At 38.2% G+C, this 27,250-nt stretch overlaps 2 protein-coding genes across 2 annotated transcripts in view; one reads left to right on the top strand and one right to left on the bottom strand.

Moving 5' to 3' along the window:
* LOC139716523 (uncharacterized) overlaps positions 1 to 6,681 on the top strand; it is a 51,224-nt gene extending 44,543 nt beyond the window's left edge. The window contains exon 7 of the mRNA XM_071628062.1: positions 6,548 to 6,681. Coding sequence (XP_071484163.1) covers positions 6,548 to 6,681 — 134 coding nt within the window. The remainder of the gene's footprint in view (positions 1 to 6,547) is intronic.
* Positions 6,682 to 19,625: 12,944 nt separating this feature from the next.
* Positions 19,626 to 20,227, bottom strand: LOC139716522 (uncharacterized). Its single transcript, XM_071628061.1, is given in 2 exon segments — positions 19,626 to 19,957; positions 19,960 to 20,227. Coding segments are annotated over 2 exon segments (600 nt in total).
* Positions 20,228 to 27,250: the final 7,023 nt, after the last annotated feature.

The following is a 27,250-nucleotide window of genomic DNA, read 5'->3' as shown; positions in this document are numbered from 1 at the left end:
GATCCTTTCCTTCGTTTGTTTTGCAGACGATACAAATTTGTTCCTTTCTCATCAAAATCCTGATACGCTTATAAGCATGATAAATGAAGAACTTGTTTCAGTTCAATCTTGGATTTTTGCAAACAAACTATCCTTAAACATTGAAAAAAACTCATTACATCTTGTATTCACCACCTGTACAACCTATCTCTGTAAAGATGAACAACGTTGATCTGTTACAGGTCAATAGTGCAAAATTTTGGGGTAACTATATTGATAGTGTTTTATATTGGAGAACCCATGTTGGTTATGTATTAAAGTAGAATTATTGCTAGCAATACAGGGGTTCTAAACAAACTCAGTTATTATCTTCCATGTAATATTCTACAGAGTATATATTCAACTTTGATGTCCCCCTATCTTAATTATGGAATTCTGGCGTGGGGAAATGCTTCTTAAAACCTTATCGATTCGCTGTTTATTGTGCAAAAAACGCGCTATTAGAATTGTAAAACACGCTGGATACTTGTCCTACACGAATTAACTTTTTGTGAGTAATAACATTTTGAAAATTCCTAAGTTATTTTCTTACGACGTTTGCCTGTTTATGTTTCAATTCTCAACTGGCCAATTACCAGATGTATTTTCCAAATGTTTACAAGAAATTATACAGTTCATGATTATCTAACCCGCCAACGTTATGCGTATCACCTTCCAAGTACCCAAACAATTTTTCGAAAAAAAAAACCATTATGTTCACTGGGCCTATAGTACTAGAATGAACTCCCTACGGAACTGCACCACTCAAACCTCATTCAAACGATAATTAAAAAATATATATATATCTTTTGAGCAGCTGCGGCATGCAAAGGCCTATTGTATAGTACTTGTTGTTCAGTATTTTCCCCCTTGTCTATCTCGTCTATATTCTATTTAGTAGTCCGACGGGATCCTGACCATGTACATTATTTTTTTTTTTGATCAGTCTGCCTGTTGCCCTCTCTAAGCACTTATTGTTACACTCGAATGATGGAATTCTTTCGCGTGGCAGCTGTCTGTTACCATGGTCACAAGGCGCGCATGATTTAGGACCCCGCTGGAATTTGACTCCTGAGCTCTACTGTCCTTATGTGTATTTTTTTTTTAATATTCACGACAAAATTCTTATCAGCTCACCTTCCATTTATGTATTTATGCTAAATTGTTACGCCATCATCTATACCTCCACACTCTCTTGAATCCTTACAATCTCAGTCGTTGTTCTCCAAATGTCATTACTTGTAAGAGGTTATAGTTGCAACATGTGTCCTTTCTGTATTTTATTTAGTAACACTTATTTGATCTGATCTTTGTTCGTTTTAATTAGATCCCCCAGTTTTACTATGGTCTAAAAAAATATCTGTACTTATATTTCCCCTAATCTGATTTCATCACAGGACCTGCGGCTCCATATAAGTTTGCTTTTACGCAGGCCCCATCATATTTTTCGCATTATGATCTCAGTTTAACTTGCATGTATACACACCTTGCGTTTATACACAGATCATTTTCATTTATGTAGGCCCAAATTATTGGAATTCTTTGAATCATCATATAAAAAATGCTCCATCCATATATTCTTTCAAGAGGAGACTGAAGGTGTTTTTTTTTTATTGCAATCGTATGACTCTACAATACTGAATTAACCTTTTGGCCTTTTTTTCTTACATGCTGACCTGTTCACTTTGTCCCCTCTTCAAAGAACTAATGGTAATTTTTTCCTGGATGTTTGCAATGTTGTCATTATGGCATTTTGCACTGGAAGTTGACTTTCGGTATGTTACTCCTGTTCATATGTTTCTCTATTTTCTATTTTCTTGTCTTTCTTTCAGGCGTCAAAATATTACTTTTCCCCACAACTATCTTCTGTTTCTCTTGGCATGCTTCTGCCGAAGGTCGCTGTTTATGTTGTTTCTGTTGTTCTGTTACTGTTTCTGTTTTGCATTCTTGTCTGCTATTTTGTCTTCAGTTCGTCATTCTTGTCCATCCCGTTTTGTCCTGTTCACCCTTTTCTTCAGTACTTGTCTTGTTGTCTAGTCCTGTTTAATGTTTGTTCGCGTCTATGTAAATGTATTTATTTGTTAATCTAATTTTTAGTGGTCTTCCAGACTTCTTCCACTGTGTTATTTTTTTTTTTACGATGATTCAATTTATCTTTACTCGATGTTCTTCTCCAGAGGGGCCCACATACTACAAGCTCTGTCTTTATAGTGGGTCCCTCCATTTTTCGCACTTAAAGCAACGGTATATATGTACTTCACTTTGATCACTTCTGTTTCTTTCTTACTATACAATGTATGATTACTATAGGTCCTCAATAGTTGTAGTCTTTTCATTTCACTATGTTCTACGTACCTTATTCTCTGTTATTAAATGAAGTGAAACATAGTTTTGTCGAAAAATGAAATAAACTTTGAATTGAATTGAATTGAATACCAAGACAAACTTTTGAATATTCCGGTGAAGTTCTATTTTAGATTATGTTCTGTATAATTTTCGTATCAATATACTTTATTGTGATATATGTGAGAAATATGAAAATAAATTGAAATGAAAATGAAATGAAATTATGGAGGCAATATTCTCAAAATCTCCTTCTCTCCCGCCGGAGTTCAAATTCGTCCAACTCTATAAAGATGGTGTGTGAGTGTGTATGTCTTTATTTTTTATATACAGTCCATGAGTCGATCATACCGCAAACGAGTCATATAACTCATAAGTTCGACACTAGTCTGACACTAGGCAAACAATGCCCATGAGTTTGACATACATAAAAGAAAAAGAAAGACCAACGAGACGTCACGATAAAGCCCGGTGATCTAACGTCGGTCTTGTGGGTCTTTTTTGGTCTAGTGTCAGACTGTTGAACCTTTAAGAGATTCTTGGGGTAATTGGATTCCCTGCAGAAGAATATTCTGTAATATAAGGGGGAGGGGGGCATTGTGCCTACTCGTTCAAATATCATAGGCCCATTCTTTCATCCCAGCGCCTATACCTGGTGACTTAATTCACCTAGTAATTTTAAGAACGTGAAAGCAAGTTTTAAACTATATACAGTCCCCATTGTACTTAAAGTAATTGTAAATTTTGGTTGAGACCTACCTTCAGGTTCCTAAAATTTTTGATGAGATAATGACAAACCTCTTATGAATTATGAAAGAGTCTGTAATTCAAAGAAGGATTCAACGTTTATTTGATAAAAATGCATTTTGAAATGGCAGACATATAAAAATCAGATCAATCCTAATTAAAGATGATACCCGCGCCTTTAATTAGGGTCTCTTTAATTGTTTTGCAGTGTTTTTTTAATATCTCAGCACAAACCGATTGTCATTTTATAAGATTTGATTTCCTCTAAGAATGGTATGCTCTGTATCATTTACTAACTGGTTTTTGGTATCTCGCAAAAAGTTATAAGTCCAATCCTTATCTCCATAAATGCGATACCATTAATACCTTTATGGTACTCTTTCTTAGTTCTATCACTTACGTTTTCTTTTTTTTTCTGAATACTAGTAGATTTGGGATTTGGGGCCTTCTGAATATTGTGGCGATTTGAACAAATTGAGATCTTGTCTTCCGAGGAATGCGACCAGCCTAGTTAACTGAAAATCTGTCATGGGATTTTCAAAAAGAGTGTGAAATACGATACAAAATTTACGTATGACGGACAACAGACACCTGATGATGAGTGACCGCTGGCAATAGCGCAATTCTTGAGCCTTTTGCTACTCGATGAGTGAAAACTGTAGAGCACTATGATTTATGGCTTGATGTCAAGAAAACTTGTGACAACAGATGAACCCTAATTATGTTTTAGAAATGGTAAGACTTTTTTTAACCAGTGTCAAGCTATGTCAAGCTATGAATCATAATATTTTAGATTTTCAGAAAGTCACTTGATGACACTTTGCAAAATTATCAGTAGACAACCTCTGTACATGTTTTTAGATTTCCAAAGTCAAGTCTTGTGTGTTGTTGCTCATGAATAAACATGTTCTTCGTGATGTCTCTCCCTTGCACAAAAAAAAAGAGAAGAAGTGCAATATATCAAAAACAAGTACGCATTATTTAAAGCATGGAGACGAATTTCACAGGTAAAGAAGAGTTGTTTTAAATGTTTTTTGCTAAATGATATTCGACTTCAATATCTGTGTACTGTAAGCACATTTTGGAACCAAACTTAGATTACAGAAAAAAAGAAGATCTCACCATTGTCCTGTTGATGATATTTTCAGTCGTTTAACATTCAGAAGCTTGATGTGAGGAAAAAGGTGGATAGTGCTTATTTGCTTATCAATGTTTCACAAAACTGCTCCTTCTGATCTCTCAGAGTTCCTTGTGAAATGTGAATCTAGAAACATTCTTCGGTCGTCACGGGAGTATCTATATAAATGTGATACCCTCCATTTCAACAAACTACCAAGGTAAACGTAGTTTCAGGTTTGCCGTCCAAGAACTATGGAACAGCATCACAATCATTGATATTAAGCATGCAAGTTAGAGCTATAAGTTTGAAACATCGTTAAACGTTTATCTGTTTAAGAACTGGCATAATTATTTTTAGATAATGATTTATGCTGCACTTCATTATTTCTGTAATTATATTTTCCTGTCTATGTTTTTTGCTTCCTCTAACATGCATACAGACCTTGCCTAAGGTATCATGCACTATATAAGAACTGTAATAATGATAATTTTGATAACAATAGTGGTACTAATAATAATGATAATAACAACAGTGTTGTACTGGACCTATTTTGAATTAAATTCAAATTCATGCAACTATGTGTTAAGATATGTTTTAAGGTTTTTCATGATACTATAAATATGTTCTTTGCCTTGAATTCATAGATATGAACATCAGAATAGATGTTCGACATATTGTATAATAATACAAGGTAGTATTGAATATATTCTACAGATTTATGCAGATTTCTAGGGCTTTATATCCCCGAGTGTTATATACATGTATACTGCAGAAGTGACTCTCAGCAGTTACAATATCTCATGACCACAGACACCAAGGGTCACATCTACAGATCCGTATGGAATATGGACATAATGGGTATTTACATTTCATAAGCATATTCATGCAAATTTTGGGTTTAGGATAGGCATATAGATTACATGGTGGCCATCTTGAATTTATGCAAATTAGGCATCGAACCACCACTTGAATTTCAGGGAACTTCTAATATATTCCTTAAGTGACTCCCCCAGGTTGAATCCCAGTGAAGTCGTTCCTGTTGCCATGGTTGCCATCAGTGGGTTGACCCACTTCTTTATATTTTGAATGTATCATAATCAGCAAACCCATTTTCCTCCGTATTTGAATTTCATTCTTACACGCCCTTGTTTTCGTTTATGTTGTATCCTAAGGCCTTATCGGTACTTGTATTTATTTCTTATTTTCTGTCTTTAGAATATAGGCATACTACCATCTTTATATACGTATATATGTTTGGCTGCCTGTGTCTACATGAATGACCTATTAAAGCTCAAGAAAGACATGGTCATCTTAATCTTCTCTCTCTCTCTCTCTCTCTCTCTCTCTCTATATATATATATATATATTCATAAAAAATGAAACTGAGACCAAGTTTATGGTATTTTTTACTCATCTCCCGTATTTTAGTATGTTTTTATCATTGATCTGTTTTGATGATAATGAGTGTATTCTAATTTTGTAAGTCTATTATATAATATGTGTACGGGAATGCATTACATGAGGGCTCACATGCCTATTAAAGGGCATCAGTAAAATAATTACTTTTGTGAGCTCTACCCCATGTATTGCTTGCCTATCCATAACTTTGTTTTATAATTCTGCCGACTGTGTATGTGTTATATATCAACATTCTATTGTGTCATTTCCATGTGGATGTATTTTAATAATAAGTTAGTGTTGATATCATTTTCAATGGACTGAATTACTAAGATGGTAATGATATTAATAACAACAACAACAACAACAACAACAATTTGTGACCCTGCATCACAAAACAAACGAAAAGTTGCCAAACATTGGTTTTTAGTTAAAAACAGGGTTCTGAGCATGACTTTAAGCCTTAAATAATGTATAGCTTTAATACTAACCTATTTGAATATTGACAAGGAAAACTCACTCTGGAAAAGTGTGCATACTAAGAAAAGAAGCTCCATAGTATGCCTATCTGGTACATTTAAGTGCGTAACCTTACCGATCCCTGCTCTGTCGATGAATTGGAGAAACAAAAGAAAGAAAGCAGGGAGTGCTAAAGAAACGGTACAATCATTTGGCCTGAAGAAGTCCACAGAAGTGGACAAAAGCTTTCCAGCAAATCACAAGGCCCGAATTCACGAAGTTAGTTTAATCTTGTCCATGGGTTAAACCATAGACAAATGTATGGGGCGCCAATTGTCACATGGCCTATTTCGTTACGTTATTTTGGTGAAAATCATAAATGAAAATTGAGACTGATAGGAAAACAGGTTTGTACACAGTTTTGAATTGTGATTCTATTGATTCATTTCATCTTTGTGACAGAACAAATAAGATCCCAACCAGTACCGGAAGACGCCGTGTGGACGATAACCCTCGAGCTGAATTCCGGGAAGGACAGCAAATGGCCAGTCTTCCTTGTGTCTTACTCGAAGAACCTACCGACGTGTTTTGGATGAAAAGTATCCACATTGTCGAAGCATTGCATTGAATGGGTTGATAATAATTCCCCTTTTATTTGGGTGTGTGGGTGTGTGTGAAACATTTTAGAAGGTGGATTGGGGATCTTTTTATGTTGGTTTGTTATCTTATCTTTATTCCTTTCCGATTATCCATTTTGCAAAATGATAGATTGATAATGTACGTGCTTAAAGGTATTGTATGAATATGCGTTGGTACTGACGTATTCGTCCTACGTACCGAGTGCGCATTCTGGCCCGAAGAGAGGTCGGCGAGATTGTGCGGCCTAAATCGTGTCCTTTGGCTGAATAATTCTCGCCACAAATAATAATGAACAACTGGTGACTTGTGGGATGTGAAAATCCTGTGATGCTGATAAATGGTAGTAGTGCAAATTCATTTGCAGTTAGCAATGTCAACTGTAAACGTAGCTCTTTTGAGCATAACGATAAATAGAAAATTCCAAACATTTTCCTGTTAAACAAAATGTATTTGTTGATCACTTGGCCCATTGCATGATCAACCTGGAATGCAGAATCACTATAGTAGATAATCTGCTGTCATGCTATTCAATTAGAGGCCAGCTATATCTCTAGTGTATCCCAAATTCAAGTGTTTTGTTTGAAATGAAGGAATGTCTTACTTTTGATAGAGAAATTTGTTTGTTTGTTCTTTGAGAAATGAAACGAAATTATGACATGTTGGTATAGATAAACACTTGCAGAAAAAAAAAGTATATATTATATATATCTACTTGGAGCAGGGCTGAATCTGCGGGTCCATGACTCATCATGATATGAAAAGGGCTATTCCGACATCGAGGAAAAGTGCATCGGTTACAGTTCGTTATTCCGAAGGTTCGTCATTCCGAAGGTTGATTATTCCGAAGATTCGTCATACCGAAGGTTCTTCATCCTAAAATGAAATTAGGTTTGTTATTCCGAAGGTTCATCAATCCGAACATGAAATAAGGTCGTTAATCCGAAGGTTCGTTAATCCGAATATGAAATAAGGCTCATTATTCCGAAGGACCGTTCCGGACCCTCATAGTTCATTTTCGGATCAACGAACCTTCGAAATAACGAACTCCATTATAATTTTCGGGTAAACAAGCCTTCGGAATAGCGAACCCTTTTTCAAATTCGAATTAACGAACCTTCAGCATAACGAACCTCCGGAATAACGCCATAAATGTTCTGATTAAACGAACCCTTGTTCATTTCGGATTAACGAGCCTCTAGGTATAGGGAATGTGTATGTAGTTCGGGCTAACGAACGTTCGGAGTAACGAATCTTCGGAATAACGAATCTTCAAAAAGACAAATAACACCCAGTGCTCCGATATTATACGACCAGCAAGTTCTTTTTTATTAGAAAACGTTACAACGAATTCAAATTCAAATTCAAATCTATTCTGTTTGTCGCCAATAAAAAATAAGATAAGATACATCACAGTTTCTTCAGTGAGATAGAAATCGTATCAACAAAACAATGTGAATTTAACAGAGTAAACAGTATTTGTATAGGCCTACTTACAGTAAAGATACATTACAATGCCTGAAGTAAAATGAAATAAAGTGAAATATCAACGTACACTAGGCGAAAAACGGAAGGACCCACTGAAAAGACAAGCTCTCAGAGTGTGGACCCCTCGGAAAAGAAAGAATCAGTGAAAATATTGGTAAAGTTCGGCATCAGAACAGCAACAAAAAGTTTTGAAGCAACAACAACGAAGTTAATTAGAAGGGTGCACGTCACGAGACCGACACCCACGAGTCATACAGCCCACAAGTCGTACAGCTCACAAGTCATACAGCCCACGAGTCATACAGCCCACAAGTCATACAGCCCACGAGTCATACAGCTCACAAGTCATACAGCCCACTAGTTACTGTATACAGCCCACGAGATCGACATGAAGTAAACTAATCCCACGAGTTATGCGGCCCATGAGTTCGACACTACACACAAAAGGCTCACGAGACCGACACTATGCAAACAAAGCCCACGAGACCGACACTAGGCAAAAGAGGCTCACGAGACCGACACTAGGCAAAGAAGGCCCACGAGACCGACAGGATGAACAGCGCCACGTATAGACCAATTAATTGTATAGGGTGTTCAGATAATGGCATAAGGAAGATACGAGAGATGGAAAAGGAGAGTTGCTAGGGGATTACCCCGTCAATTGCTCTCCCTCGGACCCTGAACTGTACAAAATCTTTAATTGTATTTGCGTCTTTGAATTTTTATTTTGTTTGTTTTTTCAGTAAACATGCATGAGATGTTCCAACATTGATTTCGAAAATGCCAAAACACTCTCGTTTCCCTTCCCGCAAAACAGATACCGGTATACACCTGTGCATGCTTAGAAAATGATGTGGACATTCAGATCAACCACCTAGAATAATACCCAGGTGTGAAATGAAGTTTACAAGAAAATATCTTTAAAAATGGTCCATATTGCAGTGCACAATTGCTTTACATGATATTGAAGGGGAGTAGTCATCTGCAAAGCTGCTGATTTAGTACAAATTCACAGAAAACAATATAATCATCTTTTAAGTTGGCTTTAAGGATTCGGAATAAGACGATGTATCCACGAAAACAGCGATATCAAATGTACCGTTTTTAGGAAAATAATGTTATGAATACAAGCCAAAAATCGAGGTGAATCGCTGCGATATAAAACGTTTTCATCCTTTGAAATGTCATACATTATATCTAAAGAAAACATTACAAATTAAACCCTAAACAGACGGGTATAAGCAGGAGGATAGAATAGTAAGGAATACATAACTAGTGAAGTGAGAAAGAAAAGGGCGAAAAAAAGCTTACATCCTGTCCACCGTCTATCTAGAAATTGGGAAAGCCTATTAAGAATAGCACAATGGCGTCTGAAATCAAACCATACATCGTTCTTGTCGTTTGTTTTAATACATTCTCTCTTTTTTGCGGCGGGGGTGGGGGGGGGGGGGGCTCCCCATGAAGAGGACAATTATTTTATTTTAAAAAACTACAAAGAGATTATTGGTAGCGCTGTCGCTCCCCGTAGCATGAAAGAACTGCCCTCTAGTAAAAGCCACACGTGTATAAATACATAGTTACTTGATGTCGTTTATATGTAGATGGTGGTGTTTAATTAGTTACAATAATAATAATAATAATAATAATGATAATAATAATATTATTATTAATAATAATAATATTCATTATATTTATATGGCGCTTCATACTGACGCTTCTAAGCGCACTTTTGCTACTCATACAAATAGACTAGAAAACACAATAACATTGACAAAATAAGCGTTAACAGTAACAAAAGAAGAAGGAAGAAAAGAAAAGAAAAATACATGTGATACAATGGTACAATATTGATAACTGTGTGCGCCTCCAGAAAAAAAAACTAACAAAAATTACAACTGATTAAACAGGTGAGTTTTGAGAAGAATTTTAAATGATTCGACACATGAGGCTTTCTGAATATAAAGAGGGAGTTTATTCCAAAGAGTGGGAGCAATGGAAGAGAAGGCTCGGTCACCATAATTGTACGTGGGCCATGAAGTAATTGGAGAGAGGAAGATGAACGGAGGGGTCTGGCAGAAGAGGAGGAGCGGAGAAAGACTAAGTTTTGAAGATATATGGGTGCAAGATTACGTGTGATTTTGTACGTCAGAAGTAGGATCTTGAAAGTAATACGGGAATGGACTGGAAGCCAATGGAGTGAGCGGAGAACAGGAGATATATGGTCATGTCTCCTTCTATTTTAAAGGGAGACTAATCTAGCGGCTGAAACTGCTATTATACATGTACATAAATTAACCTAAATTGAATAATAACAACTCATTTATTTTGAATAGTTCTGAACGTATATGAGAATGACAAATAATACGGAGGGCTTTTTGTCTGCAGTAATAACACTCTATTCAAGAGGGTCGGATCAGTATTGCCCAAAGCTAAAATTCCATAATTCAAATAAGGCAATATCAGAATGGCGTATAGCATAAGTAATGACTTTTGAGGAATATAAAATTTCAGTCTATTTAATAACACCTACATTATTATGAAATTATTTTGCAGATATGATCAATATGTGTTCTCCAGGAAAGTTTGTTGTCAACAATTATACCAAGAAATTTAGAGCTTAAAGGGACTGTACAGTACTGGTTGATTCATGTTTTGAACATTCCTAAGTGATATAATGAAAAGCCTCTTATGAAATATGAAACAGCATGTAATTTTAAGAAGGATTCAATGTTTATTTGATGAAAATTGGTTTTCAAATGGCTGAGATATCCAAAAAAGTGCTAATAATAAAAGGCGACATGCCCCAACTTCATTAGTATCTCTTTGTTTCACCTTGTTTTTGGATATCTCAGCCATTTCAAAACCGATTTTCATCGAATAAACTTTTTATACCCCTTAGAACTGCATGCTCTTTGACATCTCATAGAGTGGTTTCTGAATATCTCATAAAACGTTAGAAGCTAAATCTTCACCTCGACCAGAACTGTACACACCCTTTAATACACTTCCTAAATTAAAATCATCTACAGCTATATAAGAATTTAATACTCGACCCTGTTACTGAAAGGCATATATTTTGTTTTTTGAACATTCAATGATAATTTATTAGCCCTGAACCAATTAGTTACTTTTGTCATTTCTGCATTAACTCTTTGGAAAAAGATATCAACATCATTATGAGCAAAGAAAACAGTGGTATCATCGGTAAAATGAATAAAATAGAAAGCACTTCAGAAACAGAAGAAAAATCATTGATATATGTTAAAAGTAACAACGGTCCTAAAAGATTTCCCTGTAGAACAGCACACTTGAAATTTCTCTCATAACTGAGTCATTATCTTTAATAGTAACAGACTGTTTCCTTTACCTAAATAACTCTTAAACCACTGCAAGGCTTTCCAACGTATTCCATAATGCGATAACTTATAAAGTAAGATGTTATGATTAATTCAATTCAATTCAGTTCAATTCACTTCAATTTAATTCATTTTTATACTTCTCAGTGAAGGAATGTACGTCAAATATAATAAAGCATAGTGAATCATAATATAACTAATATATTATATAATTATAATAACAGTATATTAATGTATATTAATGTAATCAAACACATACATCATAGCGTCAATAATGTACGTTTGGTTCTTTGTATAACGCTAAAGAAATATCATGGAACCTACTTAAAAGCGAGCTTGTTAAGCGTAGGTCCCCAATTCTGAACAGAGTTTAAAGCCCCCGTTCCACTATGCCGTTTTCGCTACGATTTGACAATTTTTTTGGACAAAGGATCGGGTAAAACCTGAGCCGATCTGGACACAGTACGATGTTAGAACGCTCTAAGTACGCTGCAGTTACGACTATCACGTGCTTGCTACGCTCTTACTACGATAATCGGGAATGAGGCATTACGATCTCTGCCGCTGCAGCTACGCTTTAGAACGATGTAGCTACGCTGTCGGTGCGATGTTGCCGATGTTATCCGATCGATGCACGCTGTATCTACGCTCTGAACGATCTATACGATCTTATCACGCCTTCACCCCGTTTAGAGAGCTGAAAAGTGCCCGATGTGCCCCGATATACCCCGATTCGACTGTCGATCTGCAGTCAGTCAACTTATTAGCATGCAGAACCGACGAAGAAATATACTGTGGACATCGAAGAGGCTCCTCTTCTCACGGTTCTTTTGCAGCAATGCATTGTTATAAACAATGACGTGCTGATTTTTCCAAGGCTTTTTCTTGATGTCCTTGCTTTTATAGTCCGTCTTCCTCCAGTTGTAGATGATTTCATGTTCTTCAAAATTCTGCTATGTCCTCTTCCTCCTTTTTCAGCATCACGTGCAGTCTCTCTTTCTTCGCCTTTTGGGTAGCTGGTTTGCTGCTTTCTTCTCTTCTTTTTCTTCATCTCTTCTTCTTCGAAAATAACAGCTAAAATTACTTCCCGTCTTTGTGCCGATGTTACTATGCTCAGAAAGACCTTGTTACGCTCATCCCGCAGCGTTTACGCCGTCACTACGCTCTCCCCGTTGCGTTTACGCTGTCACTGCGCTCTCCCCGCTTGCCGTAAGATTAAAAATATGTCAATTTTGATCGGGGAGATCGGGAAGAAATTTTGGACCGGTTCAAAATTTCTTCCCGATCTGAAAAAAATGCCCGCTCCAACCCCGACTTCCACACGCTGCTGCTACGATGCTTCCGATCCCCGTACGCTTTTGCCGCTCTCTCCCGATCTGCTAGATCGGGACAGATCGGGGTCCAAATCGTGATAGTGGAACGGGGGCTTTAGATAAAGATAAGGAGCACGGATGCAACGTAGGACCAAAATAAAGAAAAACAAAAATGAAAGACAAAAATACCCAGGGCAATAACAGAATCTTCTCAATAGAAATAGTGATATATAGACAACCACATTCTGCAGATGTAAGAACAGTTGATTTAGCAATGTTGACAAGAGTGTAATATGATTTAAATAATGCTGAAAAGAAAACAACTCGACATGCGAGTCCTCGGAAGAGATACGGGAAACCTAAAGAGTGAACATACAAGTACTAACATTCACAGAAGAATTAGAATTAGAATTACCAGCCAATAAAGCACTGATATGAATACAACAAGCCAGCTGTTCACGCGTTCCGAAGTCTTAGGGTACGAAAAGGGGGTACTGGTGTGGAGGAATAAAAGAGCGCAGAGAGGCTTAAATGATATGAATGACAACAACCAACACAGCAGGAAGAGGCACATAAACGTACAGACATTTCAATGGACTTACGCAATGTAATTATTCAATGAATTATGTCTTAATTTGTATTTGAACGTCGACAAAGACAAACAACCTGTGAGTTCTATGGGGAGATCGTTCCAGTATTTCGGCCTTGTATACATATTTTTTTTTTCTCGCAAAAAATGGTTCGGGTACGTGGTAGGTGATAATCGTCACGTGGGGGGGGGGGGTGTGGGATAATTATGAATATAATAATTTCTTTTAAACATATGCGAGAAAATATCAGGAAGATCATTTTTTTAATAATTCATACATGAATATCCCTAAATCTGACAAATCTGACAATAGTTCACAATTTTGTTCTTATGGAAAAATTTCATCTGTATGACATAAATATCCAGTCTTATTGATTATTCTAAAAGCGCGCTTTTGTGAAAGAAAGAGCCAGTCAAGCAAAGATTGGGACGTATTACCCCATGCCAGTATTCCGTAGTGGAGGTAAGGGGAAATCATACTTGAGTATATAATTTGCAATATATTGGTGGGGAAGTACTTTTTTCAGTTTGTTTAGAATTCCTGCAGTCCAACGTAAAACCTTGGTTAAAAAGTTGATGTGAGATTTCCAGGATAAAATCGCTATCAATACACAGTCCTAAAAACTTAATACAATCAACTTTCATTAAATTAATGTCATTAATTTGTAGTTATTTGTAATTAATTAATAGTATAGAAGGCCTTGGAAACGTTTAAAAAATTAATTAACTAAGAGTGCTTGTCAATTGCATTAACCACGAGTCGTTATCAACAATATGTAGGACAGCATGAATAGTCCTATGTTTTTCTGGGAATCGAAACTGAGAATTTACAAATATTTTTTTTTCAAATAAAAAAATGTAACAATTCTAATATGAATTATATTATATATTATATATATTAGACAATAAAGATGATAAAGGAATTGGGCAATAATTACTGACATCCAGTTTGTCACCTTTCTTGTGTATTGATATTACTTTAGCCAATTTCATTTTGTCAGGAAATATTCCTTGAGAAATTGATAAATTAAAAAAAATTAGTCAAAGGGTCTGCAATTGCAGATATAACTCCTTTAAGAATACAATTATTAATACCATCACAACTGGGACTGCGCTTGTTTAAACAGAAGAAACAGTATCAATCATTTGATAGTTATCCGTCGGAATAAAAAAAAAATGGATGGAATTCGTGTTTCATTGTCCTAAAAATTCGGTAAGATTTTCTTCTGTGGAATTAAGTGATAGCTTGAGCAAGCATTTCACCTATTTCAAAAAAGTAAGAGTTAAAAACATTTGTAATATCAACAGAATCATTAATCAAACTATCATCCGATTTTATTTCATCAATCTCTCTTTTTTTTTATTCCGTACATTCATGATAATAATAATGATAATAATAAATCATTTTACACTTTTAAGCGCAGAAACTATGTCTATATATATTCTACTGCGCTTCAAGAGTTCATTCATAGTCTTATTTCAAACTTTACAGGTTTTTTATATCAAAGTAAAATTTTGACAATTGTGAATAATAGTTTTTCTTTCTAAACGTTAAATTCTTGTTAATGTATTTTTATTAGATACGTATTTTCTTTTTGATCGTTTGGTATTTTCCATTTTGTGTTTATGAAATAAACATGTCTTTATCAAAATTATTATCAAAATACAAATTAACATCATCACTTTCATACACTCGTGACCAATCTGCATTATCAAGAGCGGCATCAAGACTCGCCAACTTTTCAGGCGAAACTACGTTTGAGTGAAAAATGAAGGTTTTGAAACATTAACTAAACGTTTTCAAAGTGAAATAAGTCATTATTGGAAAATGATCCGTTATAGCTGAAAGAATAAGAGAGTCAATGAGGAGTAAAACGTTGCAAAACATGTTATTAATAATGATCTGTAAAATGAGTAGGTTTAGAGATGAGGGGTAGAAAGGATGAAGAAAGAAGTGTTTCGAGAAACTCACTTGAAGAATTATCAATTTATGATTTCAGCAAATCAATTATGTAATCGCCAAGTAAAAAAAAATATCCTTACTTCGATTTGTTTTTTTTTTTGTGCAAAATCTGAGATATACGTCAAAAAGGTCTAAAATACTGATTTGGAGGTCTGTATATAATCCCGACTGCCACGTTCCTACATCCTGGGATATTAAATTCAATGAAAAGAGATTCAAAAGTGTTATCCATTCTACAGATATCGATGTGAGCAGTACATTTCAAAGAACTTGACACGTAAGATGTAACCCCACCGCCACTCCGACATGTCAAAACTATCATTAACGTACATATCATTATCCGTTGATTGCTTAAGAATTTTCAGAGGACGAGATTCACCAAGTTTCACTCACTCACTCACTCACTTAAAAATAGATAAATGAAAAAGAATTCTCTCAGTCTAATGACAGAGAATAATTGACTATGATCAAATTCTAATAAAATCTTTAACTCATCACAATCTAAGTCTCCATATGTTCAAATGCAGCAAAGAAACCGTGACTTTGGAGAAACGATGACACATATCTTTACATTCGTTAACGGTTATACAGTATAATTACATAATGGATGCTGAATTAAATCATTACCAAAAACATAGGTAAACTCATCAGCCGATGAATTCAAACCATCAGCGGCGAATTTATCATAAAGAATTGCACGCGTACCTGGTACTCCATCAACTAAATCAAATTCGGATGTTGTGTGTCTAAATAATTCAAAACAAAAATAATCATTCGACACAGGGGTATGAAAGGGTGCATTTAAGAAATCAGCCACAACGGATAATAACATTGCCTGAAATATGATTCTGCTTTACCAGCAAAACTGTGAAGAGGGAGCGCACGATAGAATAGGAAAACGGCCAGCAGGCAACATGTGACAAAGTACGTGAAAAATCGATACACTTAGTAATGTGCAAAGCTGGCGTAGGAGTCTTGATGTACAGAGTGATCACTTTGAAGAAGGGGGAATGGGAGTAAGAACAAGCAGAGTGACTTACTAGGTGCGTTTATCAACTCCTTTTCTAGGCAGAAACAGGTTATCCAAACAGCTTTCAAGGAATTTTTACGAGTTGATAAACACAAAGCTGTTTTGAAAGCCCTTTCGGAAAGCCTTTACGAAAGAGTGCGTTTATCAACTCTCCTTTCTCGGCAGAAACAGGTTATCCAAACAGCTTTCAAAGAATTTTTACGAGTTGATAAACGCAAAGCTGTTTTGAAAGCCCTTCGGAAAGCCTTTTCGAAAGCCGCAAATTTGTGGCTATCCAAACAGGTTTCCTAAACAGGTTTTCAGAAACCTGTTTGTAAAAGCCTTTTGAAGTTGATAAACGCAAAGCTGTTTTGAAACGGCTTTGGAGTATCGTACTGCAGTTACAAACAATGCACGCCTTCTTATATGACCTCTTCTCCTCGGGTCGAATTGCGCAATGCAGCTGTGCAGTGACCGGCCAGTTATCGTGTTCGCGAAGAGAGTTGATAAACGCAACTATTTTGGAAGCCGTTTCTAAAGGGCTTTGGAAAGGGCTATCGAAAGCCGTTTAAATAGGGGAAAGTTGATAAACGCTGTCTATGGCTGTGTTTATCAACTTCCCCCGTTTAAACGACTTTCGAAAGCCCTTTCGATAGCCCTTTCGAAAGCCCTGTCCACTCCCCTGTACTACTAATGTGCCGCTTGTTTTCGTCGGCTGCGTTTATCAACTTTCCCCTGTTTAAACGGCTTTTGATAGCCCTTTCGATAGCCCTTTCCATAGCCCTTTCGAGAGCCCTAAAGCCCTGACTGCCTATTAATGTGCCGCTTGTTTTCTAAGAAGGGACGGCGAAAAGCAATTACCATCATAAAGACATAATTATCTTCCTTTGAGAGTGACGAGTCATGATACAATGCCGCATGAATCAATTTTCTGGCCTATCTGTGAGGCAGCTCCAGTTTAGCACATACTTCAAATATTTCTGAGTGGCGGCATGAGACATGGGATCAAAGGGAATGAGACTGTTGTTACTCTATTTCTCAAACCTTGTTGGTGAAAGAAACACCTCCTTGTTCCAAGAATATGCGTGCATTACACACAGCTGTATACGCCTGTGTACACGTACTCGTGTGCACTTTACGTGGCGCGCGTCTTTTCAGAAACCGGAAACGCATGGTTGCGTAACCGCAGTAGGGCGACCTAAAGGGCTTTCAAAACAGCTTCGAGTTTATCAACTTCGAAAGGCTTTTACAAACAGGTTTCTGATAACCTGTTTAGGAAACCTGTTTGGATCGTCACAAATTTGGGGCTTTCGAAAAGGCTTTCCTAAAGGGCTTTCAAAACTGCTTTGCGTTTATCAACTCGTGAAAATTCCCGGAAAGCTGTTTGGATAACCTGTTTCTGCCGAGATTGGAGAGTTGATAAACGCACCCTTTCGTAAAAGGCTTTCCTAAAGGGCTTTCAAAACAGCTTTGCGTTTGTCAACTCGTAAAAATTCCTTGAAAGCTGTTTGGATAACCTGTTTCTGCCGAGAAAAGGAGTTGATAAACGCAGCCAAAGTCTCATGCCGCCACTCAGAAATGTTTGAAGTATGCGCTAAACTCGAGCTGCCTCACAGATAGGAAGACAATTGATTCATGTTGCATTGCATCATGACTCATCACTCTCAAAGGAAGATATGTCTTTATGATGGTAATTGGTCGACTTAGCACATTCGCCTGTAAATTCAAAAAGGAAAAAAGAACGGCAAATTAGCACAGCAATCTTGCTTGGAAACAATCTTGAAGAATATAAAAATTGCACAAATGTGATGATCGAAATGATCAATGAAAACTTGTAAAAATATAAGTATGGCGAGAACTAAAGTACGAGACAAATATTTAAAATAAACCCCGAAAATACATATACAAAATAAAGAAAAATTGGAAGGGAGGGGTGTATTGGGTGGGAGTGATGGTGGAATGCTTGACCGAGAACGAACCCTGAAAGGCTAACTAGGAGAATATACCGGGTGTCCCAAAAAAGCGGAACGGTGGACTATCAGTACCTTGCGGTCTATAAGTTATATATCTTTTGACATCATTAGAAAGAGCATATTCCGCAAAAGACTATGATACCAAAATCATTAAATTCGGTTCAGTACTTTTTATTCTACGCTAATTTCTGAAAATGCAGTCATTTTCAAATTTCGCCTGATTTTTGCGACTTATGAGATAATAATTTGAGTGCGACACGCGATCCATACGGTGAATATTGTGTAAGCTCGATGATCCATGTCAACAAAAGATGCAGCTTTCACATTGGGAACGGACCAGGAAAAAACAGTGTGTGTGTGTGTGTGTGTGTGTCTGTGTGTGCGCGCGCTCCCAATATGAAAGCTGTATCTTTTGTTGAAATGGATCAACGAGCTTACACAATGCACCGTATGGAACGCGTGTCGCACCCAATTTATTATCTCATAAGTCGCAAAAAATTGAAAATGACTGCATTTACAGAAATTGGGGTAGAATAAAAAGTACTGAACTAAATTGAATGATTCTGGAATCATGGTCTTCTGCGGAAGATGCTCTTTCTAATGATGTCAAAAAATAATTATATCACTTTTAGAACGCAAGTTACTGAAAATCCACCGTTCCGCTTTTTTTTTGTTTTTTTTTGTGGGGGGGGGGGGGGTGGGGGGGGGACACCCGGTATATAAGCACGCTAACAGGATGCGAAAAATTACGCAACAAAAATGCGCAGAATTACGCAACAAAAATGCGCAGCAAAAGAAAGAGGTATGTCACTGTTCAGCTCTCAAAAGGGAACGATAAAATCGAAAACATAAGATCGGAAGCTATTCGAATCTATCAAAACTTCTGAAAATTTAGATGCATGCTGCGCAGTAACCGCGGCTGGTTCTTCTAGGCGGAATCCTAAAGTTGAACCTCAATGCCAAGTTAAAGGATTACAACACATTGGGCGGGTATCGACTTCGACAATGAACTTTTTTCTTAACAAATCAGATATGGCCGACTCCACAAAGTTGGGGTGCATTAAACTAGAACGATTGCTCTTGGCACAAAAAAAAAAGGGGGGGATCGTCTCAAAAGGAATTTTATACCCATTCTTTACTGAGTCGAGAATGGATTTGCTGGCTTTAAGATCTTGCTCCCAAAATGAAAAAAAATATTGTTTCAATCTACCTTTCACTCCAGGGAGGGGCAGTTGGTGCGAACGTGGCCTGTGATACCGCATTGGAAGCAAATGCGGTTCTCTGCTCGGAATGCGGGCATGAAAGGCCTTGGTGTGTAGTGACGAAAAGAAGCGTAGCCGCGAGGAGCAGAAGAGTACGGAAGAGCCCGGGAACGTAGAGATGGGCGTGGCCAGGCCTGTGTCCTGGCTGCTTTCTTGGCGGACTCTGATTTCTTTGTGGCGGCGGCCTTCTCTGCCTTCCTTAAGCGCTTCTCGTCTCCAGAATCGTCTGAGAGTTCGTCTGCGACATACTCCTTAACTGTCAACCAACCGAGAGGGGAACGGCTATTTTGATTAGCTTCTGGCGCTAATGTAGCTCTGCTCTGCTCTTGAGGTGCTGGGCGGCGCAGGGTGTGTCGACCTCTTCGAAGGAATAAAGAGCGGATTCGATGAGATTAGCAACTTTAGCAGCGTGCTCAAATTGCTGCTTGTTGCCCTCGCTCTTAAAGACGGGAAGACCCGTGGACTGGTGTTTGCAGGCGAGGTCGACTCTCTTCTGTATGGCGTTGATAGCTTGTAGAATGTCGAGGTTCGACGGGGCGATCTCGCCGCCCATGGTACGTATGCTGACTCGAAACGACGGACAATGACGGAGAGAGCGTAAACTGATGAGTGATGGTGGAATGCTCGACCGAGAATGAAGCCTGAAAGGCTAACTAGGAGAATATAAGCGCGCCAAGGAGAAGAATGCGAAGAATTACGCAACAGAAATGCGCAGCAAAAGAAAGAGGTATGCGCTCGCTACCGAAAATGAATTCCACAAAACAACTGCAGAGCCGAGCTACACTGTTGCTCTCACCAAGTCATGCATCTTTTCCGGAGAACCAATACGTAATGATTAAGTATGTTGATCTACTTTATATAATATGATGTTAAAAACAAACGTTTCATGACCGGTATACATCACATGGTATACCCGTCATACTACAGCGAATGCCCAACGAATGCCCAACGTATGTCCAATGAATTTGAAAATTTGAAGATATGTTAACATCCATTGGTAATACTAGATTAGTTCGTAACATGCTTGGCGTTCTTTGTATTCATTAGCTATTCGTCGGGATTCGCAGAGATACGCGGGAGCCGATTTTATTTTTTAAACATGTCCAAAATCTCCAGCGTATCCTCTCTGCGAATTCCTACGAATAGCTAATGAATTCAAAGAACGGCAGGCATGCAAACTGTCTTCACATTTTCGAATTCGTTGGGCTTTCGCTTGGCATTCGTTGGGCATTCGCTGTAGTGTGACGGGGCCTTAAAAAAGCAAAATCGCCTGTGCTTTGTAAAACAAAGCCTGGCATCATCCAGCAGATTTAACAATAAACGAACAAGTAAAGAAGGAACATGAAGAGAAGGGAAGAGAACGAAGAAAAAAAAAGACGACGGAAGGTAAGGGGGAATAGAAACTAACAAGAAAAAGAGAAAGAAAGGGAAACTTGTCAGAAGACATGCATAACTCGTGTGAAAAACACATACCACAGCGAGTGGCTGTGCGAACTGGCATTGCACCAGATGGTGCAGCCAACAGATTACTATTATTATGCAGAGACCACTGAAAATAGACATGATATTGGAGCACCTTACTACATTCAAGACGTGAAAATAACATGGATAAAGGCTGAACGTGATCACTGTGTTACACACAGGAAAGAAGGGAGAAAAGTCAGCAAAGCTCTCATGTGCCTAACAAAATAAAACCTTGGGCGCCAGTGACAGTTGTCAATATAAGTCAATTGTGTATTCAAGTAATAGGGTAAAAGTCATTGTTTACTTGACTATATAGAGAAAAGAAAGTAGAAAAATTCAATAGGCATTTCTACACTAAGCATGCTTGGGGACGTAAAAAAGACACATTTTCAATTTACTTTGCATAATATGGCAGACCGTTCCTGCAAAATGTATTGACAATCTAACGATACCACAAAAAACCATAAAATGGGAAACCGACTTTGAGCTCTTCAAAGAAAAACAAATACGGATGTTCATACATGATTAATGCACTCCTATCCAAGCATCATCGAATACCTACAGCACGACGTGTGTATCGTTAAACACCGCTATCTGGGGACAGACGGCACAAACAATACATCCAATAGGCGACAGCAGTGACCCCGTACTGAAAATACGCCTATTTTACTCAAGCAATTCATTTGATAAATAACCTTAAAAAAAAGAAAAACGAAATTATATATTATACTTTAATTTTTCATTGACGTCATGACATGATAACAGCATGGATGAATCTCTACTTTGCGCAGCAAGAGGAAAAACAAAAGTCAGCAGTTTCACTCGCCCCACCTCTGTAAGATCCTGATCATTTGCTACATTAACATGTCCAACTTAGTTCAAATCCATATAATTCAGAATGAAAAAAAAAAATTATGGCATTCTTACTTACTTGCATTTGTGTTTTCAAAATTCAAGAAAATACTGAATACATTTATCAGGTAATTTAGAGAGTAGGAAAAGAAAAAAATTTCCTTACTTTTAGACATCAGAGGCAATAGAATCAACATCTAAATACAGGGCACATAACAGCCATATTTCTAGTTGGAGTAAATTTTTATGGAGCAGCAATTAAAATTAAAAATTACACTTATCTTTCCATGACTCTCTGTTCACACGACAGTCATGGGAAGAAACTTTGACCAATTTACCACGACCTTCGCGGGGATCACTGTGGAGGGTCGGTCTAACTTCCGGAGTGGTAGAGCCGCGCACGTCGACCATACGATTGTTTTTATCAGTGGCATTTTTTTTTTTTTGTCTCCTCCATTCTTGTTGATGGAATTTGCTGAGCCCTAGCTTCTTTGTCGCGATCGACTAGGTTAGAATTGCAGTACACGCGCACACGTGTACTCACAAAATGTCAACATTGCGATTTGACCCCGGAAGGTTTACCTAGGTCGTAAGGTATGTTCAGACATACTCCGCACGGGCACAATTTACTCCGATTGGCTAGTCGTGGTAGCGAGATACTCGTGGGAAAACTCAGAAATATCTTGTTCAGACGTTCATTACTCCGACCATTCCTCAGATTGAAGTTACTCCGACCAAAAGTGTCCTCGTCTGAACACAGCTTATAAAGCCAACTCCACATAAATTTCCATATCGCCAATACACCTACGATGGCACATGCCAGTGAAAACCAAGTCTGTACGAAACCGGCACAAACAACTGTTACGGCCAGTGTGAAAATATGCACGCATGTGTTGAACTTGAGAACCTCGTGATATTTACAGTTTGAAAGCAACGTCGCACAATTACAGCTGGCCATTATCACTGCGTTGCACTCAGAAGCAAGATTAAATAGAAAGAAAAAAGAAAAAAAGAAAAAAGGAGCATTCATGCTCTTGCTTATATACGTAAGACCCAATTGTGGCAAGTTCACTTAACTATAGTCTTAAGCGAGCTAATGAATAAAATGTTTCTTTTTTTTGGGGGGGGGGTTGGGGTGGGGGGGGGGGGGGTCCTACGAGATACATCAGAGGCACGGCCACATAAGACCTACACTGTAAAGAGTTGCTGTATCACCGCAACCAAGGAGGTTTTAAAGAAAGGAGTTACAACTGTCCTAGACCTCGTTTACAGTGCTAGGCCCGGCTCGGCCGCGGCCGAGCCCGCCTTCATTTCAGTGGAAACGCGCAAAAGGCCAAATACGGGGCCAAAATTGGCCGCGCATTTGCCACGCTCTGGAGGGGGTCTCGGCCGCGGCTCGGCCGCGGCCGAGCCAGGCCCTTTTTCAGTGACCCCGATTACAGTGCGGGGCTGGGCAGCCCAGCCTAGACTGCGGGGCCGAGCCCCGCAATTTTGTTCGTTTACACTGCCGGGCCCGGCCGCGCTTTTAATTTAAAACTTTAAATATTTTGTTCTAGTGGCGCTCTGCTTGTAAACAAACGCAATTTGGTATAATCTGGTTTTCAGACCCTTTGCCCACTGAATTCCGTGGCGACGAAGTCGCCGTTCGGGCAAAGGTTTTTGTAGAAGAAAAATCCTTTGCAGGACAAAACCAGCTTAAAGAGACCACCTCCTGAGCGTGGCCAATTAATGCGCGGCCAATTTTGGCCCCGCATTCTGGCTTTTGCGCGTTTACACTGAAATGAAGGTGGGCTTGGCCGCGGCCGAGCCGCGGCCGAACCTCGCACTGTAAACGGGGTCTATGTAAACGCAAACTGTGCTAAATGCGCGGCCAATTTTAAGTTACGTTCAGACGGGAGCCCTTAACCTCGACGTTAGGAAACTTCGAGGTTAGAGCTTTGTAGTTAGGGACTGTGAAGACGCACTCGTAGTTAGCAAACCTCGAGGTTTGCTCGATGTTTCGAGCCACGAGAAATCTTATGGTTAGCGCTCTAACCACGAGCCGCGGGGGGTCCCCACTCATAGTTAAGCACCGTGTGGACACAAAAAACAATGAACTCGAAGTTAAGAGTGACCTCGCCGTAAACTCCAGCCCCCACAATTTCCCTCTGCTTCCGGGTCAACCTCCCAAACGTACACCACAAATACACTACACGTGAAAAACCTATGACGCACGACACAACAACATCATCTTTTCTTCCCATGCGCTTGATCTCTCAAACTGAACACGTCGAACTCGCTACTGTATTCTATATTCTTCTCCGACGCTAAAAAAAATGTTTTCGACGAATATCTTCATAAAGGCATAAAGTCATCAGTGCAGTGCTATCTCTGCATACCGTGACAGAGAAAAAGAGTACCTGTAAGTGAGTCCGACAGGGTTGGACTAAAGAATAAATAGACGCCTTGTTAGCAGTGTGGGCTGAAACTTCCGGTTTTGTGGTTTTAACATCGAGTGGGACCCACTCCTAGTTACGGGGGACAGAAGCTTAACCTCGAGGTTTCGTAACCTCGAGGTTAAGATTCGTCGTGTGGACACACGTCGTAGTTAAGAGGCAAGAGCTAAACCTCGAGGTTTCCTAACCTCGAGGTTAGGGCCTGCCGTCTGAACGTAACTTTAGTCTGGCTTCCAAACTCTCTGCCCGTACTATTCGCTATTCAGGATAATAACCCCCTCAACGTCGAAAACTAGTATAGTTTAAGCTGGTTTTGTCCTGCAAAGGATTTTTCCTTCAGCAAAGGTCTGGACGGAATTGATTTTTGTTTAACATTCTTTATCATTAATTGAAATTTCATTTCATTAATGAATGAATAAGCAAAATATGGCCAACATTATGATGACGCTCGAAATGAATCTTTAGATTGCTCAGCTGCAAGACGTCAGCCCTCATCAAACAAATGGCGAAAACCACGGTTGAGTGTTACAGTGCAACAAATACATCTTGTCGTAAACCTGCGGTTACTGTGCTGTGTGACGGTAGCTAATTAACGGCTACTACGTCGTTTCCTTGGTATCAATAACTTTCTTAAATACTCGTAAACCCCAAGTTCCTGACGCAAGGCTTTGCATGGAGTTCCAACGTTCTCCTGTCGCTATCTCTGTCACAGATGGCTCTGGTGGGGCGGTAAAGGACTTAGTCTCGTGGCACAATGGTCAGAAGGGTGGAGACAGGTTACGCGACTCTTTCGACATACTACCAAGCCAAAACTACAGTCTGGTGTTCACAAAACCTGTCGATTTTAACGTCGCCGGAGAGTACATCTGTAAAGTAATGATCCGTAAGACTAAAAAGTACCACTCTAACAGCACCATAGTCACTGTTCGTGGTAAGTTCTATGAAAGCCTTGACGGTCTTTCATTTCAGTTCTTTACATTTAAATCTAAACTAATATTGGGTTTCTACATGCAACACAGGGTAATTGAAATGCCAGTGTAAATATTTTGGTACCTTTAACCTGTCTTGACGATTATAGCAGAATTTCCACAGATTTTTCTTCATTTATTCTCAGCTCGTTCTTGTATCATCTTTTCTTCCTGTTCTTCGTTCTGTTGTAATGTCATTGTGTTTTTTGTCTGGGTTTGTATGGAGTCTTTAGTTTATCTTTACATTTTCTTAATCCGTTATCAATTGTCAACTGTGTTTGCTTGTGTTTATTGTTGATTTGTAACAATTTCTTACTTAACAATAATCAATGAATTATGTCGGCCCTCTAGCATCAAAATGTAATATAAGTATGTTTCTTTTTCATATGCCTGTGCGTCACCGCATTTTTATAACAGTTTTCGAAATATAGAATCTAACTGTACACAGACAATTTTAGGTAAATAATCATATGATTTATAAAATGATCCACGTCTGACAAACTTTACTTTTTAGTAGGTCACTGTTTTACTTCGCTGTATTTATTTGTATGTCTGTGTGTATGTGTGTGTGTGTGTGTGTGTGCAGTCATCCTTACAACTTGTGCAGTTTGGCAAATTTATTCTAAGTTTCATGTATTACTCTTTCTCTTTTCTTTGTTATTTTTCGGATGGAAATGAAATATGACTTAATTTAACTGAATTAAATCTTCCTACCTATTCTCCATTGTCCCCATAATAATACTGGATCGATTCATTGCGCACTAAACAGAATAAACCTTGTTTGGATTGTACATATGTCTGATTTCTATTCTTCTCTCAAATTGCTTATAACCATTGCAGAAACTTACTTAGTAACATTCAAAGTAATATTCCCCGTCTTATCCACACCAGAATTCCATGTGCAGACAGCGCCGAGGTTGACAGTTTGGAAGGGAGAAAACGCTTCACTGCCATGCGGGCTTCCATACACACCCTATCGGGTTCAGTGGCTCAGAGAATCCAGTGGAAAAGTGGTGGCGAACTTTACAAATGGTACCCTCAGTTACCCCTCTGACGAAAATGATAGAGTCAGCATGGGCGGCGATTTTACCTTAACAATACGGGATGTAAATGTCGAGGATGAGACAACCTTTACGTGTGAAGTTTTCGCGTTCAACTCAAGTGATGGTTGGAAGAACTCCACCGTGCTAACTGTGAACGGTACGTTGGTGAAATACTGCTTGTGTATACTATAGGTCACTTCATTTCATTTCATTACTCTACCATAAGAGAAAATAAAATACGTGTTCCTAGAGTAAAGCACATTTTACTCTTATGAGCATATGTGTATTCGATCACCTTTGAAAAGCATCAATGTCCTATAACTTTTCACTGTTAAAGATAGCAACACTTGGGAACTTAAATTTGAACTGGGACTCCCTATAAACAGACGAAAATGTGAGCAAACATGAAAGGGGTATCCAAGGTATCGGAAAAAAATTGACAAGAATACATGCGTGACACCTCAATAATAACAACAAATTCACGATGTTTAAAGAAAAATCCAGTTCAAATATAGGTTAGTCTGATAAAAAAAGTAAAATTCTACGAGTTCAACTGAAAAAAAAAATGACTGAAACTGGGTGAAAAATGAGGAATTTATGACATTTTGAAGATTTAACGATATTTCCGGAACAGATCTTGTACAGTGGGCATAAATAAGCAAATGAGGGGGCTAATCATTTCAATTTCGTATTTCTCGATGGAAAATACATGATAATATCATGTAGATATTATATAACACAATATAACAATGCAGAATGTCCAGCTGGGATATATACATAAAGAAATAGGAATACAAACATAATAATAGCCGTC

Source organism: Diadema antillarum, unplaced genomic scaffold, assembly GCF_040938485.1.
Source record: "Diadema antillarum isolate AM-2024a unplaced genomic scaffold, OU_Dant_1.0 scf00000066, whole genome shotgun sequence".
Classification (NCBI taxonomy): Eukaryota; Metazoa; Echinodermata; class Echinoidea; order Diadematoida; family Diadematidae; genus Diadema; species Diadema antillarum.
This window is presented reverse-complemented; position numbering and strand designations above follow the sequence as displayed.